General features: G+C 39.5%; 1 protein-coding gene across 4 annotated transcripts in view; it reads left to right on the plus strand.

Moving 5' to 3' along the window:
- Nucleotides 1-27109, plus strand: part of MAP3K20 (mitogen-activated protein kinase kinase kinase 20) — a 65527-nt gene that overhangs the window by 3629 nt on the left and 34789 nt on the right. For 2 of the 4 annotated variants that reach the window (XM_084209695.1, XM_084209696.1), the window contains exons 2-3: nt 3140-3329; nt 25656-25743. In XM_084209695.1, coding sequence (XP_084065821.1) covers nt 3171-3329; nt 25656-25743 — 247 coding nt within the window. In that variant the 5' untranslated portion in view covers nt 3140-3170. Of the gene's footprint in view, nt 1-2896; nt 2918-2966; nt 3067-3139; nt 3330-25655; nt 25744-27109 lie in introns of those variants that run through there. The other 2 variants (XM_084209697.1, XM_084209694.1) reach the window with 2 other exon arrangements.

The following is a 27109-nucleotide window of genomic DNA, read 5'->3' on the forward strand; positions in this document are numbered from 1 at the left end:
ATCTTTCTAATTGAGGATTACCTACCTTGAGTCCAAAAACATGGAGTAATGTTTAAACAGGCCTGTTGTTTCATCTAGAAAAAGAAAACTAATGCAGCCTGGTTTTAATTACAGATCTCTAAATAAAGAGTATCTCTTGTAAATCTCCTCTACTTTCTCTGGAGAAAAAAAGCATCTGGAACAATCTGATGCCAACCAGTGAATCATTCTTTAAATAACATTAACTTATTGTATGCTGGTGCCCTATAGTGTCTCTACAACCACCTGAAAAGAGGTTGTGGTCAGGCTGGGGTGAGCCCCTTCTCCCTGACAGCCAGTGACAGGACAAGAGGACATGGTCTTGGGAGGTTTAGGCTGGACATGAGGAGAAATTTCTTCACAGAAGGGCTGATTAAACATTGGAATGAACTGCTCAGGGAGGTGTTGGAGTCTCTGTCCCTGGAGGTGTTTAATGAAAGACAGGATGTGGCACTCAGTGCCATGGTCTAGTTGACATGGTAGTATTCGGTCATAGATTGGACTCAGTATCTCAAAGGTCTTGCCACCTGATTCATTGTGATCCTGTGATCTGCAGCTGGTAAATTTGAAACTGAGAAGGTGTTTAAAGAATGAATGGTAGCTTCTGCAAGTGCTTGTGTGCCAGGCACTGCATTGTGAGTGCACAAAAATTTAGATAAAGTTTAAAGCAGTAAGGAGGACCCATGGGAAAAATACTCATTTGTGTTTGTCAAGTGTCTGGTGTGCATGTTATTCTCTGCTAGTGTAATTTTCAGAACTCAAAAAATTTACTAGTTTGTACAGTTGATTTGGTGGTTCTGGGTGAAAAACAATGTTAAATAATTTGGCAGCTCTTCAAAGCTATTGAATTCAGATAGTGAAGCCCAGAAATTTCTTTCCTGGGATGTGTTTTTCTTTTCACTTGGTTTCCTTTTCCTTCTGCCATCCCAAATGTACCAATCTGGTTTCAGCTATTCCCACCTTCCTGTTAAATTTATGGTCTAGTCGGTGCATATGCTTTTGCCTGTGAGTAACATCACTCTTCTAGCTAATTCTGTTGTCAGTAAGGAAGTTGTTCACTCGAGTATGATTACCTGTGTGCATAAATATGTGCAGGGCTGTGGCCTTAAATTGTGAGGTTTTTGAGTTGGGAAGTCAGTCTGTTTTATTTATCTGTAAAGTGTCCCATACGCTTGAGACACCATGTACAGAGCATGAACTTGGAGTAACTGCTGGAGTAAACTGTGCAAATGAACTTTTGTTTCTGAAGATCTGCTAATTAAGCAGCAATGGCAAGGAGCAAAACATTAAAACATCTCTTGGTTTGTAGGATTGACCAATTTCCTTTGAGCTTTCTCTAAAGGAAACGTGTGCAGGCTGTGCAGAAGATGACTATGGGATGACAGGAAATTACAACAGCAACAAGGTTAAAACAAGAACAGAAGGTCAGCAGGACAGTTCAGGCACTTCTATTAGGGAAGAGGCTGCAGAGGATTGGAAGAAGGGACTTTATGTCGTATCCTGCTGGCAACCCCTGCTCTGACTTGCAGCTCTGAGGAGAGAGCATTCATGTTCTCTCTTTGGGAGCTCTGCAGGCTGGCTGTCAGTGAAAGGCTTGAAGTCGGCTCCTTGCTAAAAAGCCTTCAGTACACATAGTAAAGTTGTTATGGTCTGGTCAGCATTTATCTTTATGGGTGGTCAAGGGATATAAAATGAAGCAGGCAGTTTCAGAGAAGGCTCTGTTATGTTGTGTGTAGAAAAATGTTGATATCATCATCTCTCATTTGGAGAATAGCTGCAATGAAGTAGTGCCAGAAATTCCTGATCAAATGATATCTCAAAATTTTAATCAGAGTAGCTACGCAATCAGGAGAGATGGGGCAAATAATGCCTTTGTGTTTGTTACAGAAGGGACTGGCATAAAGAGATTCTGGCAGTCAGCAGTACGAGGAGTTAACACAAGTGTGTTTCCCAGCTGTGGACAACACATAATGTTTTATCTCAAAAAGCCCTATGGAATGGAAGTTCCCAGAAGACATTGTATATTTTGCTACTGTAATTTACCAGTGAAATTGGATGTGTAATTTTCACCATCAACCCAAAATCTCTGGTTCTTTTTTTGCTTGTTTTATTAAAACTAATCTCTCACTTTATGCTGATAAATTTACTGTCATTAATTGCAAGTATAGTAACTTTTGCTGGTAATTAAAATTACTTTGTCTAGCCTGGTGCATTTGAACTGAACCCGCAGCAGACTTGCCAATGGTTCTGGAGTATGGCGTGTCCTGCAGTCCCGCTAAAGACCTGAGCTTTCTGATCTTATATCATTAAAAAAAGAAACCTAAAATTAGTCATTGTTCATGCATTTAGGTGATAATGTTTCTTGAAATTCGCTACAGCCATAAGCTTTATCACCATGAAATCTCCGAGGAGGACATTCTGTTCCCCAGTCAGCAGATTTGGGATCATCTCTTGAAACTGCCGACACCAGTCTTGGCACAGGCTGCAGAATTTCACATATTGTAACCCAGATGAATTACCCTGTACTTGCGCTTTGTTACAACGTGCAAACAGCTCTGAGTCACTCGGGAAGAGAGATTTACCGTGGCCAGGTTTTTCCACATCCTTGCACGAAGTGCTCCGAGCTGGCCCGGGGCGCTGTTGGGGCGCGCAGTGCGTGCCGAGGTGCCGCTGCTCGCTGGCCGCCGCCGCTGGCCGGCCCGCCCGGCCGGGCTGTCCTGTGCCTGTGCGTGGCCATCGCGGCCGGAGGACGGCGTGCCTGGCGTGCCTGAGCGGGCAGGCAACCCGGAGCCGAGAGCACGCTTCCTGTCTGTCTACGGACAAGGCAGCCACGTGCCTGCCTTTTGCAGAGCTGCTTCCAAGGTGTTCGGGAAACGTCAGGATTGCTCTGAGGAATACTGTTAGTTGTTTCTGTCCCCCAGCGCCTTCTAATAGATTGTGCAAATCGTGCAAACTTTAGCACTCCCTGTTGGAATGCGCCTTCTCGGACTCATTTCCTCCTGTGGCCTGTGGATTTTACTGTAGTGTGCTTATGATTCTGATTTTGAGGTGACTGAGCATGGGTAAGAAAGTCCATAAATCCTTGGAGCATGTGCATTAATAAAAACTTTTCTCTTCACAGGTTTTGCTGTGGTATATTTTGTCATTATGAGATGTCGTCTACCAGTGCTTCATTTGTGCAAATTAAATTTGATGACTTGCAGTTTTTTGAGAACTGCGGTGGAGGGAGTTTTGGGAGTGTCTACCGAGCCCGATGGATTTCTCAGGACAAGGAGGTGGCAGTAAAGAAGCTGCTCAAAATAGAAAAAGAGGTAAAAGTTTTCTTTTCATTTACTTTGTCTGCTGTGGTAACAACAGAAATTATTTTCTAGTGTTTTCTATCCTCTACGTGATGCAGGCAAACTACTTTGGGATTTTTGTTTGTTTAATTACAAAACTCTGTAGGCGATGACATGACAGTAAGGACATAATGAGCAGTCCAAGCCGAGGGGGCTGATTCAAAGCGCTGTTGTTTAACCCTTCACTGTTGTTGCCCATGTTTTTGTGTTTTGCAATTCTTCTCTACCTGGCCCTGAGGAGAGCTTGTTGCACCTGTGGAGCTACTGATTTCCTGTTGATACCACTAGCATGTTGCTAGATAGGAAGAGGTCGTGTCCCTGTCATTACCTGATTCCATTTTGTCCTCTTGACGTGTGCTCTGTGGTTCACATCTCTATGTTTACTACAGGCTTAGAGTTGTCTCTTCCCTGCCTGATGAAGATTTTGATCTAGGGCTCCACTAGCTCCTAGTTAGTCATAGCCACATAGTCATAGCTTGGTTTTGCAATGAGGTAGTTTTAACCCTCACTGTTCTGCCAGTCCCCTTCCCTTGGGGCATCTTGTGACCTTGAAAGGCGGATGAGTCCTTGGCAGTCCTTGGGGAAAAGGCAGAATTAGCTAAGGGCACCTTTACCAGCTAAGGTTGGTTTGTTGTTTGTGGTTTTTTTCCAAAGCTTCTAAAATTTGCCTAAAAGTCCTTTTGACCCGTCATCTTTGTATAGTTTCAGCAGAGATGTGGTGTATGTTGTCCTCACAGTGCTCCAGTCTGCCTGCTGGTCAGCACCACCAATGGAGCAGTGAGCACAGCCCAGTGTAGTGATGGACAGCAGAGTTATTGGACTGTTGTTCCATCATGACTATATGTAACTTGAATACAATCTCCCCAGATTGTTGAGGGAAGACAGTTACAAGCTGGAGGACTGCAGAGCGGTGCTAGGCATAGTAGGCTTAGTAAATAATCAGACACCAAAGTTCATCTACTGCAGCAGCAGCTGAGCTGCCATGATTTTTGAAAGTAAATTTAAAAACAATATGTCTTGTGATGCTATAAAGCTTAATGGAATGGGAAAGGATGGAGGAAGGAAAATCTTGTGTATTACTTGACACAGTTGGACCATTCAACAAAAACACATTTTTTTTAAGAAAGTTCAGTTTGGAGTAGCGAGGAACACAGGTTGAATAGTAGGGGAAAAAAAACCTATATGCCAGGAGGAGCTTCTTATAATGTGAGGATTTTTTTAGGGATTAATGAAGACTTGCAGCTCATTAAGAGCTCATATTATGGTGTGTTTAGGCAAATTTTGTTCATTGTTTGGCATATGCAAATCAGGATAAATTTGTAACAACCAGGTGTGTTTTATCTTGGTATGCAGCCCTGGGAAAATTGTTTTTAGGCATATGTGGTTCTGTTCTGTTTAAGAGTGTCAGTGAACTGTAAGAGCAGCCCGAGGGAATCTGCAAAACATTGAGTGGAAAGTTAGTGAGAATGGGGGTGTCAAGAGGGGGTGATGAATGTCATCCATCAGGATGAGTTGACAGAAGGGGAGCAAGTGCCTTCCATCACAAATTTGTTTATTTTTCTTTGGACTGGTTATAATTTGCAACTTAAACTAAACCAGACAGGTTATGGGAATAGTTTGGTATGGGCACTTTCTCTTGAAAGTTTTCTGGAAAGGCAGTGGAGAGGCAAGTGGTGATGCCTTAAATAAGTCTGACAAGCTTTGGCAGAACTTTTCTGTCAACAGCCTTAGAGAATTAAAAAGTAAGGGCTTGTATACAAAAATTGCATTTTCATATGGAGAAAATGAAGGGATAGTTTAATCTAGTGCATAAAGTTACTGCAAGAACTAGTGCTTGGAATCTATAGCCAGAAAAATTAGAATGGAAAGAAAAGCACAAATTATCAGGAGTGAGGATGAGTAACACTTGGCACAGACTACAAATGAAAGGAGTGAAGATGGAGGATCCTTTTCATCTGTCTTCTCATTGAGATGTCTTTTTAGACAATTGTTTTTGTCAAGTTGTTGAGCTCAACACAGGAGCATTTTGCTGAAGTATAGTGGCCTGTGCTGTACCAGAGGCCAACTTGGTGGCCAAAAGGTCTTCTGACCCTAATGGCTCTCCCATGTTTACATGTGTAGCATCTTCATCTGTAGTGATGACAATAATGAATGTCTGTGATTGAACTGCACTGAAGTCATGGTGAATTAATGACTCCTTTGGTATCAATACAAAAACAACTTGCTGTAACTCTTGTGTATCTGTGTTTAGTAGGTACTTGGGTGCGTCCAGTCCAGAAAACTAATTATTCTGGCATTTGGATAGTGCTCTCAGGCACTCTTGGGGATGGTCCTGTGTGGGGCTGAGAGCTGGATTTGATGATCTTTGTGGGTCCCTTTCAGCTTGGCATAATCTGAGATTCTACGCTTTCTAGTTTATTTGGAAGGAAGTGTCCTTTTATCTCCATGACTGCATGTCTTGTATTTCTGTTAACTGCTGCCAATAATCCATAACAACTGATTAGAGGGAAAACATAGGAGAGTTGTGAAAAACTTGCTCAGAGGCATTTCATGCTAGCCAAGTCCAAGGGAACAAGCCAAGTCAACAGAGCTATGGTATCATTCTGCAAATATGTTGTATCTATGTGTCATTTCATTAAACAAGCCAATCACAACCAGTAAAGATCGTGAAGGTTTTATATTAGCCAAGGGGCTAACAAGTTCTAACTTGTGAAACAAAGCAATTTTTCTTCCAGCATAGCATACTAGAATGTGTGCTTAGAAAAACTTACAAATACTTGGAAGAGTGTTGCTTAGACAGATTGTTTTGAAACTCTTTGAAATCTGAGAAATACCTCTTCAAGACATTAAATTTTTTTAGACAGGCAGTAAAACTCAACTTTATGGGAAGAGGTGTGTGTATATGTGAAAAAATATACCTGAACAGGTCTGCTAGGAAAAATATATATATGCTACAAGGTCTTGGTTAGAATATCAGATGTGATACTGGACAAGAATTGTGCTGATTAAGTAAAACATAGGAATGTAGCCTGAGTGATTAAATAGCAGCAAAACAAAAATTAAGTTGCCATTTTACTTTCTAGTACAACCACTACAGTGGTCATAGGTTTACAGTAGGAAACAGGAGTTCCTAGTGAATTAGTGAATTGTTTTATAGAAAATTAAGCTGTCAGCATGATGTTTATGATGCATGCTGCAGAGTAGAAATGCCTCCTGTAGCAGGATCAGTCCTTCTGCCCTGAGTGATGATTTTGTCTACTCATTGAAGAAAATTGCACATGTACTACTCCAGAAGTTATTTTGGTATTTTTGTGAGGGATTTATATGAATTATTAGATAAACCCGTAATTTGGCTCCCACTGAAATGAATGGGAGAGACTGGGGCCAGGGGCCTTATTCTGCAAATTACTAGCAGTTCTTTTGACTCCATTATCTCGAGCAGATAACTGCTGGAGTGAAGTGTTACAAATGTTGTTTTATGCCTTGCCACGATTGCTTTTCACTGAAGAGCACTCACCTCCTTTGATTGCCCATCTCTGAAGTTTACCTGTTATTTGGCATTGCTTTTGAGGGCTGTGCTTTTGGTGGCAGTTTGTTGACAGGTGGTGTATGGAGTGTGGTTCTTCACCAGGGGATTTATTACTGTTGGAATTTCATGTGAAATTTGAATTTAATTTTAATACCACAGGTCTTTCAAGTACTCCATGGTGCATGTCTCCATGCTATTGATGGGCAGCAGTATTGCCTCAGCCATTACAACCAGGGTAGCTGGGTACAAGATTACTTGATTTCATGCAGTGCATATATTCCTGGACTTCTTTAAAATGCTGGTCTGTGCAAGCTGCAGGAGAGTGGTGGGAAAAAAGACAGTAAAATGTAATTGTAATGTTACTGGGAAATACTTAAATATTTCTGGTGAGCTAACAGAACTGAGTTGTGCATAGAAGAAGTTAAAGCATTGAGCAGCATTAACTATGCATGCTTTGTTCAGTCATGCATTTGAGTTTTATGAGACTCAGAAATCAAAACATGCTTTCTCTGTTTTTGATGCTGTATTGCCTGAGTCTGACTACCATGGAAGGTAATTTTATATTGTTAGGGTTTCTTGTATGTAATATGTGTGTTGTAGGCTTTAGGGGATATTTTAATGCTTCATAAAAATTTTCATATGGCATATTATGCAGCTTGCTCACTTTTTTGATTTTTATGATCCACTTCTGGAAAGGACTGTCCAGAAGGCATAGATCGGGCTTGTACCTTCTGAAGGGGATGAGTTAAGTATAATCTAATCACATGCATGTCACTGGACTTACCTCATTCATGTTTGTAGTGCTAAAAGAGAGCATGTGATAATTTTTATGTGGGTCATGAGAGTAAGGACTGGCAATGATTTGCAACAGTAACAAAAGAAAAACAACAGAGTAAAAGCAAAACAAAACAAAGTGAAATTGATATTTTAGCCCTGACAGGACTAAAAATAGTAGATGTTCTTTTTTTTTTGTAGTTTGTAGCTGGTATGGGTGCTCTGGTGCCAGCCTAGAATGACTCTCCACATTCTCTGGGTCCTGGCTGTAATGAAGGGCAATTTCAATGCTCTATTAATATTTTATTAGCTCTTTCTAGGAGCTTCTACTCCCTAACCTCTCTCAGGTCTGAGTCAGCAAGTATTGAGAATGATAAACACTGAGAGAAGACTTAGAGCGTGTGCTGTATGAAGTTATGCAGGGTGTAGGAATCTAATATATGAACTTTCCAGGGATATCTGCACCTATAGTGAAAAATTACAAAGTTCACAGTAAGTGATCTCATAGGAATGCATCCAGCCCCATATTCATTGAAATTAAAACAGAATCACAGAATCAACTGGATTGAATGAGACCTTTTAAATCATCAAGTCCAATCTATGACCTAACCACGACCTTGTCAACTAGGCCATGGCATTGACTGCCACATCTGGTCTTTCCTGAAATACCTCCAAGGGTGGTGACTTCACCACCTCCATGGGCAGCCCATTACAATGCTCAGTCACCCCTTCTGTGAAAAACTTCTTCCTGATGTCCAGCTTAAACCTTCCCTAGTGCAGTTTAAGTCTCTGTCTTCTTGTCCTGTTGCTAATTGCTGGGGGAAGAGACTGACCATCACCTGGCTACAACCTCTTTTCAGGTTTACTGCTGTGTGGTGTTAGCTGCTAAAAGGAGATAAAACTGTATTTATTATACCAGAGGAGTGTCTTAAAATGTCTTAGTTTCTGTTTTACAGTGGTTATTTTGCAAGGTTTTCTGTTTGGGTTTTTTAATATATTTTCGTAAAGGAATTGGCTTAGAGCACTTCTCTTGGTGCTGACTAGGGTATTCTCAAAAGGTATCAAGAGGATACTTAGAGCCCTTTATAGACTGGAAGTTGTCAAAATTGCTTCAGATACTCCAGCTGTTGTGTATTCTGTATCTTGCAGAATAAATCCTTTTGGATAGGAGAGACTTCTGCAATGAGTCTGACTGATTCTTTATTTGCCCTATTCTTGGCTTTCATTCAAGGGGTAATTTTCTGGAGGACTTTATTTTCTAAATGAATGTTATATTTCCAGGAATCAAGAAAGTCACTGCATGAGATTTTGTTAATGGATGCTTTGGATAAGACTGTGTTGTATCATGGCATATGTGGTGCAACCAAAATATTGTCCAAACCCCATATTTGGGAGACACCAGTATAATGAAACATGCCAGAATACAATTATTCTTGCCTATAGCAGGTTTTAGTTTCATTTTGTCTGTTTTTAGAAACTTCATTCCTATGTTTCTGTCTCCTAAAACAATCTTGGAAACACCGAAATCAGAAATAGGAAAGAATTTGTCTGTATTTTGCTATATTTTATTGTAGTGGATTTTTTTACTCGTATTTAAACATTTTTATACCAAGTTTTTCATTATATTAGTAACAACTTGAGAGTTGTCTCATATGAATAGTGAGTATTTGTAGTACAAGTTGTGTGATTTACTGTTTTTTTTGACCAATTTAATTTGAGATTCTTACACTGGCTTGTATATACATTATTGCAATAATATTCCATGCTTTTTTAAAATCAAGCCAACTTTGGGGTTAATTTGATATGGACATCAGCTTCAGTGAAACTGGTGTGTCAGGGCCCACACTGGCAGTATGTGGCTTCAAAAGTTATTTTGAACCTGTTGAGACACGGTAACTGTCAGTGGTGCAGGCCACTAGATTTTGAACTAAAATTGTAAAGGGACGATGTCCATGTCCTCTTGATCGTGGCCAGTGTTGAACAATTGCTACATAAACAAATTTGATTAACAGATAAATTGTTAAGCTAAGATGCACTAGGTATGTCTGTTGCTTCCTTTTGCTTGTCTTTTGAATTGCCTTAGACTTTGTAAGCGAGAAGTGAAATTACCTTGCATGTGCTGCTCATTAGGAATGTAGGTACAGCTTCCTTAGCTTGGTTAAATCACAAGAAATTACTGTGTGCCTGATCCCTGGGTTAGGAATATCTCTAGGATATCTCTTGGACCCTTTTATCTTAGTTATCTCCAATTACTCTTCAATTTCAGTGGTTTGTTTGGTTTTTTTTCAGAAGGTGAACAAGTTTTTGTGCTGGTTTCCTGTAACTTATGAATAAATGTTGTTTAGAGTAGGGAGAAAATGTCTGATTGTTTAGAAAACACTCTTTCTTATCCTCTTTGCTGTCCACAACATGCAGCCTGTTAGGATATTATTAAATATTTTTTACTTTTGTAATTAGTTTAATTCCATTGCATATTGTCTTAAAAATTATTCTGTCAATTGCAAGTTTTTGTTTGACAGTAGGCTGTTCACATTTCCAGTAGATATTTAGTTGCAATTAAGGGCATTTTTCCTAGGGTGATTTATTTTGTCTGTTTGTTTCTTTATTTTGGGCTTTTTCTTTGTGGGTTTTTTGCCTGTTTGTTTTTTTTAAATTTTTTCTCTAGATATGTTTCTTCTGTTTCAGTCTTCTTTTTGCATGCACTCAGTTGTAATTTGGGAGAGAGGTTGTGTTGCTTATTTTTTTATGCCAGCAACCCTTACCATCAAATGGCAGCTCTTTTGTTTCCCCTCCCACGACATTTTCTGACCCTGAGCTTCTGTTGAAGTGATTAACTGCAAAACGGTATTTTTGGATATTTAAGCTGTCCTGAAGCTTTGTTGTGGGAATCTCGTGGATACAGAAGAAATTCTTTTTTCTCAAAGTGCTGTTTTAGGCTGTTGCAGGCTCAAGCAATTGAGGACTCGTTCAAGTTAGACTTATGTAGACATTTGTTTAACTATATGGTTTTCTTAAAACAGTGTTACAAGTGAAAATCACAATGACAGGTGAGTGGTAACTTGAGAGATGATAAGTGATTGCATATTTGAGTCTTATGTGCTTTGAGGGACAGCTGACAATTTAAATGTCTGTGACCCACATGGAAATTTGTTGGTGTTGCAATTCCTGGGGATGCTGATTAAATAACTTGCACTGACTGCAGCATATGGAGTGACAAGTTGTTTCTGATAATCCCAGAGCAGCTCTTGAGGTGAGTGGAAGTATTGTTTGAATCTGACACCGTTTCTAGGTTGTTGCACCCCTGTGTGATGGTTCAGATGAAGTCAGAGACCTGTCCTGGAGGTGATGTGATCTGAGTCTGGGACCATTCATCTCCTGGAGGCCATTTTCCGCAGGAGTATTCAAAGCTGAGCATGGGGGCTGCAGTCTCTGGCTGGTCACCAAACTACCTGCCACAGACATGGTGGCAATGGAATTTTGAACAATGTGTTTTGTGCTTTTAAGAGGGCAGTAAAATGCTCTATAGAGCTAGAGAAGCCCTACTTAACTTCCTTTTCTTAAATTTAAGTCCTTAATTTTAAACTGGCTGCATGTGAGTTGTGTAAGGGTCTGGAGAACAAGATTTCACTGAAAACAGAGTTGAAGAAAAGGGAAAATACATCTTAACTTGGATGCAAGCATCAAAATCAGTCTTTTTAATTGTAATTAAACAACTAAGACTGTAAAAGTTATTTCATACTTACCTCTTTCCACTTACTAAGGTGCTGATAGAGAAAGTTTCCTTTTTAAGAGGACAGTATAAACGGTCACAGGGAAACATTTAGATGTGTTTATGTTAGCTGGAGGCTGCAGAGGAGCCCAGAGAACTGCTTCAGTATTAACTCTTTCTCTTATACTCAGTTAATTGCACTCACGCACCAGGGAGACGAGGCCAGCAAGGGCATGCTTCTGATCCAACTGCCTCCAGACTGCCCTGTTTCGCTTTTTAAATGTTTCATCTGTTGCAATTCAACAACTGGGGAAGAATCCTAGTTGCAAATACATGTTTGTTTATAGACTAATGTTTAGAGAATCTGCATTCTGCATAGTTTCTGTTTAATAAGGTCAGCTCCACAGGGAAACTGAGTGTCTTGCGCACAGGAGGGGCCCCCTATGGGTGTACCTCCTTGGCAAAATAGGGCCTGGCCCTTGGATGTCATTGAAGGGAACAGTGCCACACACCTATCCACTTATCTTCTGCCTCTGGTTGCTTATTTTTTTTTACTCCGAAACTCCTGCAAATTGAGGTTCCTAGTGACTAAATGGTGGATGCAAGGGAGAAAAAATTGGGTTATGATATACATGACTGACCAAATAGCTGTGGGTTTTGTGTATTGGGTACCTGATTTGCCAGTAGCCACATCAAAAATAAGCATGGGTGGTAAAATCCCTTGAGCTGTTGTAGGAGAGGAGAGGAGAGGAGAGGAAGCTCTTGGTAGACCCCAGAAGATGAGATGCAGTTGCTTGTACCAAGTTGCTCTTGGAAGGTGGGATAACCAAAAGACAGGCATGCAGGCTGGGCGGGTAGCAGCCTTTTAGTGAATGCTGAGGCACTCTGCAAATTATTATCTGGCAGAGGTAGCGCAGGAGAGATGAGTAGATTGTTCTGGAAACTTGCTAAAATGAACTCGTTGCACCCTCGAGCAAATGAGTGACATTTACTTAGAGGTTATCTTTTCCTCTTGGAAGAATCATACATCTGAGAAAATGTCATGCATACCTTTGTGAAATTAGAGGGGGGAAAAGGTGCAGAAATCACTTCTTGTCTAATCTTGTAACAACTTTAATTTTAGTAATGTTAGATGCATTTGAGGCAAACCTTTGAAACATGAAGGCTTATAATTAGAGATTGGTAGGTTTCCATCTTTGTGAACTGTGTACTTTTAATCTCCTAAACCAAGGAAACGGCTTTTTGACTTATCTGTGATATGTCTCTCTATGCTGAGGGTGCTGTGTGTGATATAAATGTGTGGGAACAGATGGCTACAATTTGGAGATGTTGAATTCCTCTTTCTTTTGGATGTTGCCTTGCTATTACCCCCGTAAGAGTTTGTGAGAGCCCTGAAAGCAAATGCAGGATCCGTGCCCCACTCAAAAGGACCACATATTTTGGAGTTCTGCTTTTAACTTGGGTTCCTGGTTGTTTTTGTATTTGTACCAAAGTCTTTACTGTAAAGTCATCTCTCCAAGCCAGTGTCTCATCTGTCCTGTGCAGTAGTGCAGAAGTTGGCAGTAATGTGGTTTCTGGCACTGCGTTCCGAGTGGTTTACTCTGTTCCCATTGCAGACTGATTCCCTGTAAGTGCTATAATTCTGGAAGGAGTCCTGCAATTTTTCACTGACTGGGAATAAAGGTCATCCTCCTAGGATCAACAAGCATTCTGGTTTTACTTAGTAAATTTGAAACCTGCGGTAAGAAATCTCCTGCCTTTTCACTCGTATGATTCTGCCCTATACTGTGAGAAGCAGGATATTCACTGCCTGTTACAGCTGTTAGTGAGATGAATGTGAAGTAACAGCACTAACAGGGTGCCTGACTCAAGAAATTCAGGGTGAGTGACACTTGATTCTGTAGCAACATTGGCATCAGCTGTTAGCTTTGGTGACATGGTCATTGCCTTGAAACTGTGACCTGAGCTCCCTTTTTGAGAAATTAAGAACCTGCAAACCCACTTCAAAGGGCAGGGCAGCTGCTTTGTTTGTCTTTTAAAAATCTGTATTTCTGCCTTTTTGCTTGGTCAATGTTTAGAACCATTTAAAAGGTAAATGTGACATGGGGACTGAGATCCTGCAGCTAGAGCTCCTCTATAATTACATATTCAACCACAGCCACACAAAGGAAAATGAGAGCCCCTTTTCCTTTATGTACCGTATTTCAGCTTTCCCTTAGGTTTAAATTGGCATTTTGGGCTATACTCGCTTGAGCCACTGAAGAGCTTATCAGAAAAGGAAGGAAACAGGGGGAGGGAAAGAAAGATAGATTTCCAAATGACAAGCGTTTGAATAGTCAGAGTTCAATCCCTAAAACAAAAAGTGGAATCTTTTTTTTTTCTAAATAATGTGCTTTACAGTCTCACCTCTCATCTTGAGAAACATAAAAGAGCAAGTAAAAGAGATGACCCAAATCACAGAGTCCTTTGAAAGGCGAAATTCAGCTGTTTTGAACACTTACAATCAAAGGAAGTGGTTTCCCTAATTACATGAACTATGTGAAAGCTCTCAGAATAGCTCTTCCACCCCAGGATTCCTTGCACTTTAGAAGTTTGCATAAAAGCTCACATGGAGAATCAGATGCAAAGTGTTTGATTCAAATTTTATTAGGCAGAAGTGAGCATACATTCCTATCTCTGGGTTTGACAGCTGCTTGGGTTTGGACCACAAGCCTGGGTTTGATGGATTTCAGTCCTATACTTAAATCTTTCACTCTTCAGGTTCTCTGGTGAGACACCCCTATCGAGAAAAGTAGAATTGAAAAAATGGAGAAAGGATAGAGGGATTTCTTTGTGAGCTTTCAGTTGAGGATTCTTCACCCTGATTAGGCTGTTCATTGTTGTGAAAACCCCTCAGTGTACACAGCTTTTATGAGGAATTTTGCTTCTTCACATTTTAAAGAAACTGTGTGTCTTAAAACATACATTTAGAAGAATTACAATCTAAATTCTAAAACTCTGGTATTATTCTAGTACCACCATTTACTTCAATCCATCAAAATTCTGAATTCAATTGAGACTTTGAACAAAAAAGCAATATTTTCAAAATACTATTACACCTTGTGGTTTCTTTTTGTACATACACAATAATAAAGGTATGTTAGTCTAAACTAAACAGTGAGGACACATGAAAAGATGCAGGACACTTCTAAAGGTTTAAGATTTCTTGCGCTGTCCCTGAGGATACAATATGGACTAATTAATGGTTTAAATATTTAAAAATAATATTTGCAAGGTTTGCAGTAATATGCAAGACCATCACACTTGCCCTGCACAATAGTGACCTCAAAACGGTCTCATTCTCCCCTCAGAGCTAACTATAGTAATTGTATCCAGATTTGGATAGACAGAGATAATTGATAAAACTGACCTTGAGGAGAGCTCTTAAAACTCTTCAAAGTGCAACAATTCAAACTCATGAAGGAAAAAAGGCAGGAGGATTATGGCAGCCTTCTGCATACATGGAATCAGCCAAACCCTCTTTATAATAACACTGTATGCCAATCAGGAGATACCGCTAACTCTTCTTGAAAAGAAGAGGAATGTTTCTCTAGGTCCTTTTTCTCCTGCCAATACTACTTTGTTTTTCTCTCTCTCTTCCCAGGCAGAAGGAAGGACTTTACCTGGAATAAGGGAATTGTCTCCTAGAAGTAAGCACCCTCAGGAGGCCAGTGGAGTTGCGAGTAAAGTGCACAGCTCAGTAGCAGCATGTGTAGAAAGGGAAGGGAAATGTCTCATAGCCATATAGCTGTGACAGGGTGGGAAAGAGTTCTTGCTGTGTCTTCTATAGACTTGTGTCTCAGGCAGCAAAGCTTTACGAGAGGATGGTTTTCTTGGTTGAAGGAGAATGCTTGAAGTCATTCCAGCCTTGCTTGACCTGAAAGTGGCATGGAAAATTACATCTGCTTGTGTCTGATTCTTGGTAGGAGTCAGTTTCTTAGGCAAGGGTTTGGGTATGTCTGGCACTGGAAAATGGGAAGCTGTGGTATATGTGATGCTGTTATTCTTCCACACCAAAGGACATGTTACAGATTTGAATGTAGTTTGTCCCACCAAAACATCATGGAGTTCCTGGGCCCTGGATCCAGCTTGTGAGCTCAGCTCGTACTGAACTTTGCTAATCTAATCCTTGTCGTGCTTGGAGCATAAATCAGTTAGTAGTTATGCAAAAACTATAGGCATGCTGGAATAGGAAGAGATGCAAATTCTCTCTGCTGCACTCAGATTCATATTGGAATTGTCATTAGCTGCAGCATAATGCCTTCTTTCCAGCTCTTTAGGAACAGCCCAGGAGAGGTTTTGTTGGACTCTGCATGTGACCCTGGTCCTGAAAGTTCCTGTGGTCCCATAAATATATACAGTTCCTACTTCCTCTTTGCTTCATTTATTGCAGGTCCTCAGCAAGCACAGTGCAAAGTGATGGAGGAATTAGTGCAGGTCAGTGGTTTTGTAACCACAGAATAGATGGTCTTCATTTTGTAACTGGCCTTCTAAATGTTATTCGTTCCCCATTAAGTATGTGTGATGTTACTCTCGTATTAATAAGTACAGACATGGGTGGTGGTTACAGTACCTCTGGATGTTCTTCCCTAATTTGGGGAAGGAACTGGCTAGAGATATTGTTGTTTCAATGGAGAAGAGACTTAATTTGATGTCCTGTAGTGGTACAAGACCCCTTGTTCTCTGGTCCTTGTGGGTCTGCACGACTCAAAGCAACTGCCTTTGTAGGTCAGTCTGTAGTCTCACTCTTCTAGATAGGTTCTTCTGGATTTCCACTTTCTGCAGAGTTCAGAGCTACTGGTATTCAAGTTATTAACTTTCTAAAAATGTATTTTGACACTGCCCATTTGTATTCCTATATAACAAGGATTAGAAGTGAAATAGTTGTTACTGCCATATCTGTGTAAGCCAGGAGCTATAAAGACAGATAAGATAGGGAGTTCTGTGTACATGAAATTCATCACAGAAAAGTAAGGGAAAAGCTGAAGCTACATGTCAGAAATATGTAGTAGAGTAATACTAATAAATGTTGATGTATGACACTAAAAGCATTTTTAAAATATTGCTGGGTTTTCTCCAAGGTTTTTTATCTTAGCCATTGTTTTACTTGAAATTTTTTAGTTCTAATGGAAAAAGATTGAGCTACCATAAAGGCAGCATGAAGAATCCCAAGAAAAAATAAACACTGAGTCCATGTTTCATAAAGATGAAAGCTTAAAATTTGATGAGTTTTGTCTAGTTGGTTTAGTTTGTTTTGTTTTTTGGTGAGTTTTGTTTGTTTGGTTTTGGTGGGTTTTTTTCTTTAACATTGCTACCCAATAGAAGTAGCATTTGAATCAAGTTTCTAAGTAAAATAAAATTTTCAGTCTTTGACAAAGAAGAGTGACTTTTCTGAAAAGCAGGTAGAATTCACTATGATTCATGCTGGATGTTTTGGACAGTTTCACATAAAACCATGATGTGTGTCATTCAAATAATGGTGACAGCTCATTTTCCTGAAAACTTCAGATTTGTGAGGTTGTGCTTTGGGATAGGTAAAAGTCACAGAAAAATGCCTCTCATGTGTGGAAGACTCTCATTCACTTCAGCAGAGTGACAACATCTGTAGTTGGCAACTACTTTGCTTTCTTTTTATGGCTGCTGGTCACAGCCATAATTTCTGTTTTGAAAGCTTTTTTAAGTTAGGTGGACTCCAGGTAGGGAACTATTCATACCTTTTCTGCAGGGGCAACTCAGTTTTGAGTGACAGCTGGGAGAGCCTTGTGCAGAGCTCTAGCGGCCCATGTGGAAAACAAAACCTTATGGTGTGCTGTTAATATATAACAGGTAACTCATCTTGTGAAGTGTTTGTTTTTTTTTTTCATTAGGGTGAGCACAAGCTGCCTGGTTGAGTTACATTTTCAGGAATTACAACATTTACTAGGATTCCAATAAGAGGGATTCTCATCAAGTGTTGTCCCTGTCATCAGGTTTGATTTATCCATTCTAAGACAGGCTTTAAGTGAGTGTTCATCAAGAACATGCTAGATTTTTTTCCCTGTGGTTAAATTACAGTTTTCATGGTTAAGATGGAAAAATACTGCATTGTAAGGATCATAGCTGCTTTAGAGGAGTGGATCAGGATGCATAAGTACAGCTGTTGCTTTCTCTGTTGAAGTCTATGCTAATTGCTCAGCAAAAGCCACTGTACAATGAGATTTGACTTGTTCTAAGTTATCTTATCAAGATTCCTTACAAATACCCTGCGGAGCTCAGAAAAATCACTGCCCTAGTTATATATGTATGGCCATGGCTCCTTGAGGGTGGATTAGTTTTGCCCATCACTTTCATACCAAAATGCCTTTCCAACAAGGTGCTCATGAAACCTACAGTGACTTTGATCTCGGAAATAATTTCCTTGGATATTTTTCCATTTGTTGGGTCTGGAATGATCCCTGTGTTGCATATTAGCCATGATATCTTCTCGCCTGGGGAGTATGCCGGGAGTCAAAGTTTCAGGTTTTGTTATTCTGTTGTATTTTAGGAATGTTGAGGATTTTGTTACTGTTCTCTATAGTTAAAGCCAGTTTGTCTTCAAAGTGATTGTGAGTAACTTGGAAAATTTCCTAACATTGAAAAGTGAAATTATGATTGCTGAAAATAAAGGGCTCTATGGGAGCTCAGGTATTTCAGCCCTGCTGTTCAGTCCACTCATCTATTGTTTCTACTCAATTGCTGGTGTTGCTTTGCAGCTGGAGGCAGCTCAGTACTCCAAATCTGCCTGAATTAAAAATTACAACTATTGCAGACATTGCTCATTTCTAAATTCTTACTCCAGTACAAATACATAGTTTATGCATGTTTTGAATGGTTTTGCTTTATGTGAATAACAGTAGTGAAATCCAAACTAAACTTGTTCTTGACAGATCTGCCTTTATCAGATACCTTTTATTAAATGCTCATACAATCTCACGTTGTATGCTGCAAAATGTAACAGTCCTTTGGATGTGTTTCTGCTTGAAATCTGTCTGAAAAATGAGTTTATTTTTCCATAAACTTTGTTTATGTATTTTGTTTATTTGGATTTTTTTGTAAATGGCAGTGTAAATGTAACATAGAATTTTTTCAAGCTTACTAACCATTCTCTAAAGGATATTCTGCAGAAAGTGCCTCTGCTTAGTTTTGTCAATCTGCTAGCAACCTCTTCTCTCACAGCACATTTTTAACCCTCCTCATGAGGAAAACACCATGATCCTGCAATTTCTTAGTTAGTGCTGTGTGGGCTCCACATGGTCATTGTACTGATGGAGGTCAGAGGGAGGATTGAGCCGGTTAGCTTGATCTCATTCCCTCTTACTGCACAAGGCAGAGGGTCTGCTGCCACATCACAAGGACAAATCCCCTGTGACTTTTAGAGGGACTAGCCTGCTTTTCATGGGCTGAGCAAGCCATTGCAGTGTTTTGACAGACGCTGTCTGAATTTGCTAGCTAGTACTTTTAATTCTCTAGCCTTCAAATTATCCATAACATACCAAGTTCTGTGCCAAGGTTGCTAAAAAGAGCTATACTAGGGTATAAAATTCAGTTTTCTTTTCAAATGGTCAATATCCAATACATTTTACTACTTACAAATCTTATGGTATTGCATGATGCAAATTCATTTTTTAAGTAAATTTCATGAGATGGAATGTTATGTCCATATTCCTTATCTGTGTCATAGTTTAACAGAAATGAACTCTCTTGGTAATGTGCTTTTTCTTTCTTTAAGATTGTAACCTTAAAATCAATACAAGGTATTTAAAGTGTGTGTTTCTATCGCAGTATCTCCAAAAGTGAGATTTTTTTTTTTTTGTGATATACACCAGTGGATTTAAAATAATGGTAAAATGACAATACATTAATAGGAATTTATTAGTTTCCTGTACATTTCCACTTCTAGTCTCTGGGATTTTTAATAGTGTAGGACATAATTTTGGATGCAGATTTGATGGTTTGAAAGATCTGCTGAATCAAAATGCTTCAAAGTACAAATTTTGTACGTCATTGTAGATGTACTTAAGAGAATTTAATTCTGTTATTTACAGAAATGCTGGTGACATCAATCTGAGAATGTAATTTAACTCTTTTCTCAGTGGTTTAAGAAACAGGATACTGTTTCCTAATACATCGTGAGTATAGAGGCTTTGTTGTGAGGCATAAGTGCTGACAGTTTTAACATGTAAATGGCCTGTAGAAACCAGCTTTTTTTTGGATAAGTTATCATCTAAATGAATACTAGAAAAGAAGCCCAAGCTCATAACAGCTTTAAGTGCCATGCCAACCATAGTTTTAAAACTGTGATTGCCTGTGGGATGAGATGGTAGCACATGTATGCTGCGAGTATGCCCTTTAAAGTAACTGCTTATTTGCAGGTAAAAAATCTCATTGAGGATTCTTTGGCTTTGCCATGTCCATGTGATTTTTCTCTCTCATTGTTAGTATTAAAGACTGTTTAATAGGTTTAACAAAAATTCTCTGAACTGGACAATCAGTATCTTTTGCCTGTTATTTGGGCCCCCAAAGCACAAAATTCTTGTTTATATTTTTTTCTGTAGAAAACTTTATGGGAACAGACAAGTCAGTAGGCAAAGCCCTAAATTTCTATTTGGTGTCTGCATGATTTTCTTTCCTGTGTTCAAAACTGTAATAATTACTTAACATCACTGCTGTATAATTCTTGGTAATAATTTTATGTTTCTGAAATTCTCTAAGTATCCCTTTATTGCATATTGAGAAGTTAATTTGTTAGCAATGACAGATGCTGACTGTGTTTTTATTTCATCTGTAAAATGACATTTTGGGCTTGTTCACCTAGAGAAACTGATGATATTAGAGGTGTCATCCTTTATTAGACACCGGTAAATTCACAGGAAAGGATTCATGAGACACTGGAAATGGACATAGACTGGATATATTTCAGAGCAGGAGTCTAGAAATAAAGGTGTGAGATTTATATGTGTTAGCATTCTGTATCTTTTTGTATGTGGTTTTCACTAATAGAAATTATTTTACTGAAGCATCAGCTGGTCTCTTCCAGCTGCCCTTGTATTAGACTGTAAATAGAGTAGCTAAGTTGCAGCTCTCCCAAGAACATGACAAAGGTCAAAGCCTTTAAAATGCTACAAGACTTAGGAAAAAAATATCTTTCCAGGCTGCCTTAAGTGTGTGTAAATAACTCCTTAATAAACATGGCACACAGTTCTCTGGAAAATTAAATAGCCAAACTTTTGCACAGTGTAATAATATATATTATAAAGCAGTTAAGGAAGTTGTATTAATCAGATTAAATAGCTGGCCATGTACAACTCTGTAATTTTGAATGGAGTGAAGGTGCCACTTGCTGTGTGGTTCCCTGATTTACTACAAGGGGATGCAATGGTCTCACAAGGGGCTGCAGCTATTTCCTGTGTTAATCCTAAACCAGTGTGCTCAGACCAAGGTGGAAAGATACTTTACTTTCAACTCAGCTGTTCCAAAGGCACCTGGAAGAAGTGGTGGTTGAGTTGCTTTGGGCTCAGTTTGTCTGGACTCATGCAAAAAAAGCCTTTTGATACTGAAGAACTCTGTGAACAGATGTCCTTTTACAGTTCCAGCTGTGCTGCTGTAGCAGACTGCCCAAACCCTTGATCACTTCTCTTGACTACAAGCGTGAGTGTAACAAATTTCTAATACATTTTGAAGGAGAACCAGAGTAACTAAAATATGCTGAGTTGTTTGGTCTTTGCTAACTTTAACTGCCTTGGGATAGGGAGCTCTAACAAGAGCAGCTGCAGCTGCTATGAGTATCTGGCAAGCAACAACACAGCTGTATGCAAAGTGCCTCCGTCCACATCCTTACTGTCTTTGCGGCTGCAATTAAAGATCTGACGATATGGCCGTGTCTGATTCCCAAGTAATGCCAGCTCAGCATCAGGTGGCCACTGCCCGCATCTGCAGTCAGCACCAACCTTGAAGCACTCATCAGAGCTGAACTGGTATAAGGCAGAGCAAAAACAAGTGAGGGCTTGGGTCATCCTGGTGAGCTCAGGCTTGTGCTGCTCCTAACGAGACCACACTTCCCAGGCAGCTTGCTTTGTCCCCTCATCTGCTGCTGGCTGTGGTTAGAATCTGTGTTCGTGATTTCTGTCCAGCTATTGCTGAACACGGACAAGACCTGGAGGAGGATCTTGCTCTTACCTTCTGAAACACCTGAAGATAAAGTTATTCATCCATGGTTGTTTGTACTACAAGGTTAAGAGCAGTACTACACAAGCAGCTCTAGGGTCATGTCAGTCTTAGATGATATAACTGTCATTTTCACATATGTCAGTAAGTAGAGATTAAACAGGCATAAAACCAAATTACCTGTTAAACACTGTGATCCATACTATGGTTCAGAGGACACAATTACACTGTTTGTACACTTAAGGATTACCTGAATTCCAAACTCTTACCCTGTGATTGTTTTATGAATTGGCTTGATTTACAGTAAGCCAGTAAGTGAGAATTAAATGAAAAAGTTTTCAGTGTAATTTGTTCTGACCTTGGGTTTTGTGGTATTTGAATTATGTAAGCAGTGGATTAGGTTTGTTTAGAAATCTGAATCCCTTTGCCTTCAAGAAATGGTGTGTAGTCTGTAATCCCTTCAGCAGGACTCAAGAGAGGGAGATAATTTCATCCACACCTGTGATGTAAGTGCAGTATGAACAATTTTAGCATAGTTTGATGGTCAGTAACAGGCTGTTACTAAGTTTATCATGGTACTAAGCATAATATTCAACTCTGTTGCAGTTACCTTGTGTGTCTGTGTCTCTATGTTACGTCCAGGGAGTTTGGATTTATGTGTTTGGATGTCTTTCGTTCAGCTGAACTCCACTAGTTCTGCTTCAATCCAACCTTTAAAAAAAAAATATCTGTCTTTCACACAAAAAGCTAATGCAGTGAAGTAGTTGAATACTTGTTGCTTGTCATCACAATTTAGGAAGTGGTGCTCATTTAGTTTGCATAAGATAGATAGCAGCTTTGCTGAGGGAAGAGTGTCATGCCCAAGCCAGCGAGGGCTGACTTCAACAGCTTGTAGACAGGTAGATGCATGACAGGATTTTCTTCCAAGCATTTAGGAATTTTGGATTAAAGTACAGTTTTGATGCTTAAAGGTGATTCTAAATATTCTTGTTAGTGTCTAAGAGACCTTTGAAATACCTGTCTTTAACCACCACTTTGTAATTTGCTATCTGAAAGTAATTTTCATTGAAATACGACACCTTCTTGTCAAAGATAGTACAAAAGCTTCAAAGATATGGACTGGCTTGCATGTGGTTCTGTCTGTAAAGAATAATGGCTAATACAGTTCACAGCTGATCACAGCAGCAGAAGAGAACAAAACATGAAAGGAATAGTCTAGAATCACTAGTGCTAACAACAGCATAGTGATTAAAAGTATTTAGAGAGGATTTCTTTGCGATATAATGGTCCTTAGGAAAAGTTGGAAATTTTTTTAACCCACACTTCTTCATTGTCATATCTGTGGCCAATTAGAAGGTTCTTCTCTAGATTTCTTAGATGGAAGCCTGCTTTGGTATCTGTTAAATCCCAGATTAGAGTATGAACATCAATGTGAAGGTGATGGTATTAGCTGTGGTTGATGCAGCATTTTTTTTGTAGTTCTGCAATGTGATCTTTGTGTATATAACATAAATAAGATTACCTTAAAAATTATTTTTGTGCATTTCCAATTGAGAAAAGCACTGTGTGTCTGTGCCTGTGGCAGTGAAGTACTTGTCTTCTTGGCCTGATACTCTTATTTTGATTGCAGCCCCTGTCATGGGCGATTGGTTGGTCTGGATTTTGCTGCAGTGCAGCTCCTCCTGTTGTCCACTGACTCTGATGGACTTTTATTGGATCCAGCAGCATCTTGTGTGAGATGGAGAACAGTCACTGGGTTCTGCACATAGTTGTGTTGGGACGGGGAGCTATGGAACTTGGATTTGTTCATCATATGGCATTTTTAATCATTCTCCAAAAAGATTCACCAACTACTTATTTTACAGCCAGGACCTAAATATATTATGCTGTTGGAAAATTAAATATGAGATCCACCAATTTAATTCTAATGACCTGTTGAAGTACTTGCGTTGTAAACACCACAGCAGATGGCATGCTGATAGCTTTGAAGACATGGTATGTTTTAAGTACTTCACAAGAAGATGGTTTTATTCCATTCCTCTTACCAAGGTATTAATGAAAAGGTGGTTTAGATAGTTTTTGTGACTGTTTGCATTATTCCTGTCTCATGTCAGAACATTCAGCTAGGCAGTCAAGGACAGTGAGATCTCCTGGTAATCTGGCAGTAATGCTAGTAGGAATTAGAGAATTGAATGCCCAGTTGAATATTTCCTAAGGAACATACAAACATAATACAGAAGTTTCTGAGATGAAGATTTGAATGACTCAGTGGTCACCTGCATCTTCCAGCCTAGGGAAGGAGGTTGGAGGTACAACTCATGCTTCTGCTGCTGCAAGAGTTCCTTGTCTTGGGAGGATGGTGGGGTTGCAGTTGTAGGGCAGAGCTCCTTCTGCTGGCAGATTCCTTGACTGGCTGAGTGGAGTGTTGCTGTCTACTTGCAGATGAATCTTTTCAAATTTGCTTAGATAGCTGCCATTTAAATTATTTTGTGGCCTTTTAGATTCACTGAAAGCAGGAAGGCTATAGTTTTTATGCAGAAACCCATAGTACATCAGCTCTTCTACTCTACACAGTACATCAGTACTTCTACTCTAATAAATTTGGAGCTATAGCAAGCCAGTATTTGTTTGGCCTATGTTTTATAGGTGGTACCATGATACATGTGCTTATGTGCATAATTACAGATAAAAGCATTAGATGACTCAATTTTTTGCGGTTGTTGTGGCTTAAAGACTTTTTTGAGTAGCTTCAACACAGTTTTGAAGACCTTTAGCAAATGCTCAGACGTTTTCACATATGCAATTAAATCTTAACTATAGCTTTGAACTTAACTTGGGTTACACTAACTCTTCATGCTGCTTAGCCTGCTCAGCAAGAAAAACAATATTACCACCAAGTGAGTAATCTTTTTTCACAATACCAGAAAATTAACTTATAAAATGTATGCTGTTTTCAGCAAATCATACTGCAGACTGACTTACCTAAGGGTCCACAAAATAAATTAATTGACAGCTTTCTGAGAACATGTGTGAAGACTCACCTGTGGGCAACCAGCAACACTCCCACTGCAAGTCAAGGGATCTGTGAAGGGATCTGTCAGATACTTCTGATAAGTTCTGAGGAGTTAATTGCGATCTTGTTTTTGTTAGATGCTCTTGCCTGGTACAGAGTTAACACAATCTCGAAGTCTTAAAGCATTACTGTGAAGAAAAATATAAAGTAGTACATATCTGTATTTGCATAATCTGTGTATTTGTATAAAAACATCTGTCTAAAATCTGTTAAATATTTGTTTTGATACACTGCAGAGGTGAAACTGTTGAGACACCTTCCTAGAAATACCTGACCTTTTTTCTCAAAAACTACAGGGCTTATATGTGTTAATTTCTGTGGATACAGTCTCTTGCAGTCTCTTGCTCAAACCCAGCAGCATTGTTCAAGTGGAATTCAAAGGTTTTGTACTTTTATCCAGAATTGCCAAACATCTGTAGTCTGCTTTGAGGAGCAGTTTCAACTGCATTGCTGGGTATTTGGCAATCTCAAGCATGCTTGCTCTGTGTATTTAATCAGACTCCACAGCGCATGCCTGGAAATTCCACATTTCCAGTAAACATTGGATGGAGCTCTGTGTGCATGGTATGCTGTAACAGCCTGGAGTGCTGGACTTGCTGAATCCATGGTACTTTGTTCATAAACACAAATTCTGGATTGGACTGCTGCTGCTCTGCCAAAAATCCCAGATCTTTTTTGGAAGAAAGTTTTCCAAGGTCTTCAGTTTTTCCAAAGACTTAACTTCCTACATTAGTGCCTTGGCCATGAAAGAATAGTCTCAAATTTATTTTTCCCACCCCCCCCAAACATACAAAGCATTCATCTGCCAGACTCTCTCACTAGTTTTTCAAGTGCCAAGCGTTTGTGAACAGTCTTTCCTAGATGTGTATGCTTATATATATGTATATTATATGCTGTATGTGGTATACCCAGTGGGGTATGAAATAAGCTTTTATAGTAAATGAACCATTCTGAATTGTCTAACTTGTTTGTTTATTTGTTTGTTTTCAATAGGCAGAAATACTCAGTGTGCTCAGTCACAAAAACATCATTCAGTTCTATGGAGCTGTCATTGAACCTCCAAATTATGGGATAGTTACAGGTAAGGATTTTTGTCTGACCTTTTTATCAACTCTGTAAAGCTACAATGTTACAAGGTTATCTCCAATGTTACCCAATTACATTTCTCTAATTGTTTTGGTCTTCTTTAGATGTTGAGAGTGTTACATTGAGGCACTACCTGCCTCAATGTAATTGGGAGTACTGGAGGTGGGAACCCGGCTGGGAGCATAGCTGGAGGCAGCATGAGGCAAGTGAGGCCTAGGGTGTTCTTAGTGCACAAATACAGGAGTCCTTTTAACAGTACCTTTCACTATGTTCTTTTACCCTGTTTGGAGAATTGCTTTCCCATTCTAATTGGTGTGTCACTAAAGTAGAGGTTTTCATGATACAAAGTACTGGCTGGCTCTGTGAGGAAGGTGGGCTGGGTGTCTGCTCAGAGCAAAGCTGCCCCATGAGTTTTGCCTGCACTGGAAGTAGGAGAATTTGCATTGTGAGGTTCACAATGGGAAGAGTTTGAAATAGAGCCAAGGGTTCTTGGCGTTGTGATAATAAGGCATTGTAAGACAACTCCCTTTATACATTGGAAACTAGGTTTTGTTTGTTTTGATATTCCTAGAATTATGCGGAAGTTGCTTTTTGTGGTATTGTTGGGGTATTTGGTTGTTGGGTTTTTATTTTCTGTCACTGTTTTAAGCTTCCTGCTCTTATCTTGGGAGATGGTCCAGATATAGAATTTTCTCCCTTTCCTGTATGGGACAAACTATGTAAAATAAGAGTAGAAAGTAAATCGAGAGCAATTTCCCAACTGCTCAAAGAAATGTTTGGAGAGATAAAACCCATGAAAGTGTGGATTAGGAGGCATGTTTTGGCATGTCTGTAACTTTCAAAGCTCAGTGTGAAGAGGAGTCTTTTGCATGTGGCAGACCAATTTTAGTCACTGCTCATCAGGTTTTTGTTGGTTGGTGGTCAGAACTTGTGAAAATTTAGTTATTTCTACCTGCCTCTTAGACTTCTGCTTATCACAGCAGATGGCAGTGTAATCCGAAATGCAACACATTTCAGGGCATGGGGAGCTTTGCTTACTCCAGGAGTATCAGCCTACTGGAGGTCATGGTGTGGCTGACAGCATTCCAGAGGTGCATGGGTGACCACAGTCTGCACCACTTAGAAATGCACTGGTGATAGCATATAGACAGGAATTTGAATTCCTTCTGGAAGCAATAAAATTAATAGAAAGCTAATAAATAGTGTAATTTTACTATCCTTTTTAATATAAGTGTAAACCAGCAAGCAGAGTAGCAAAGGTGAGGTGTAATCAATGACATGGGATGATGTCTAGATCCGAAGACCTCAGCTTGATCTCACAAAAGGGCAGTGTTTGGAGGACATATGACCTGCTTACCAGT

Source organism: Fringilla coelebs (genome assembly GCF_963513975.1).
Source record: "Fringilla coelebs genome assembly, chromosome: 7".
Taxonomy (NCBI): domain Eukaryota; kingdom Metazoa; phylum Chordata; class Aves; order Passeriformes; family Fringillidae; genus Fringilla; species Fringilla coelebs.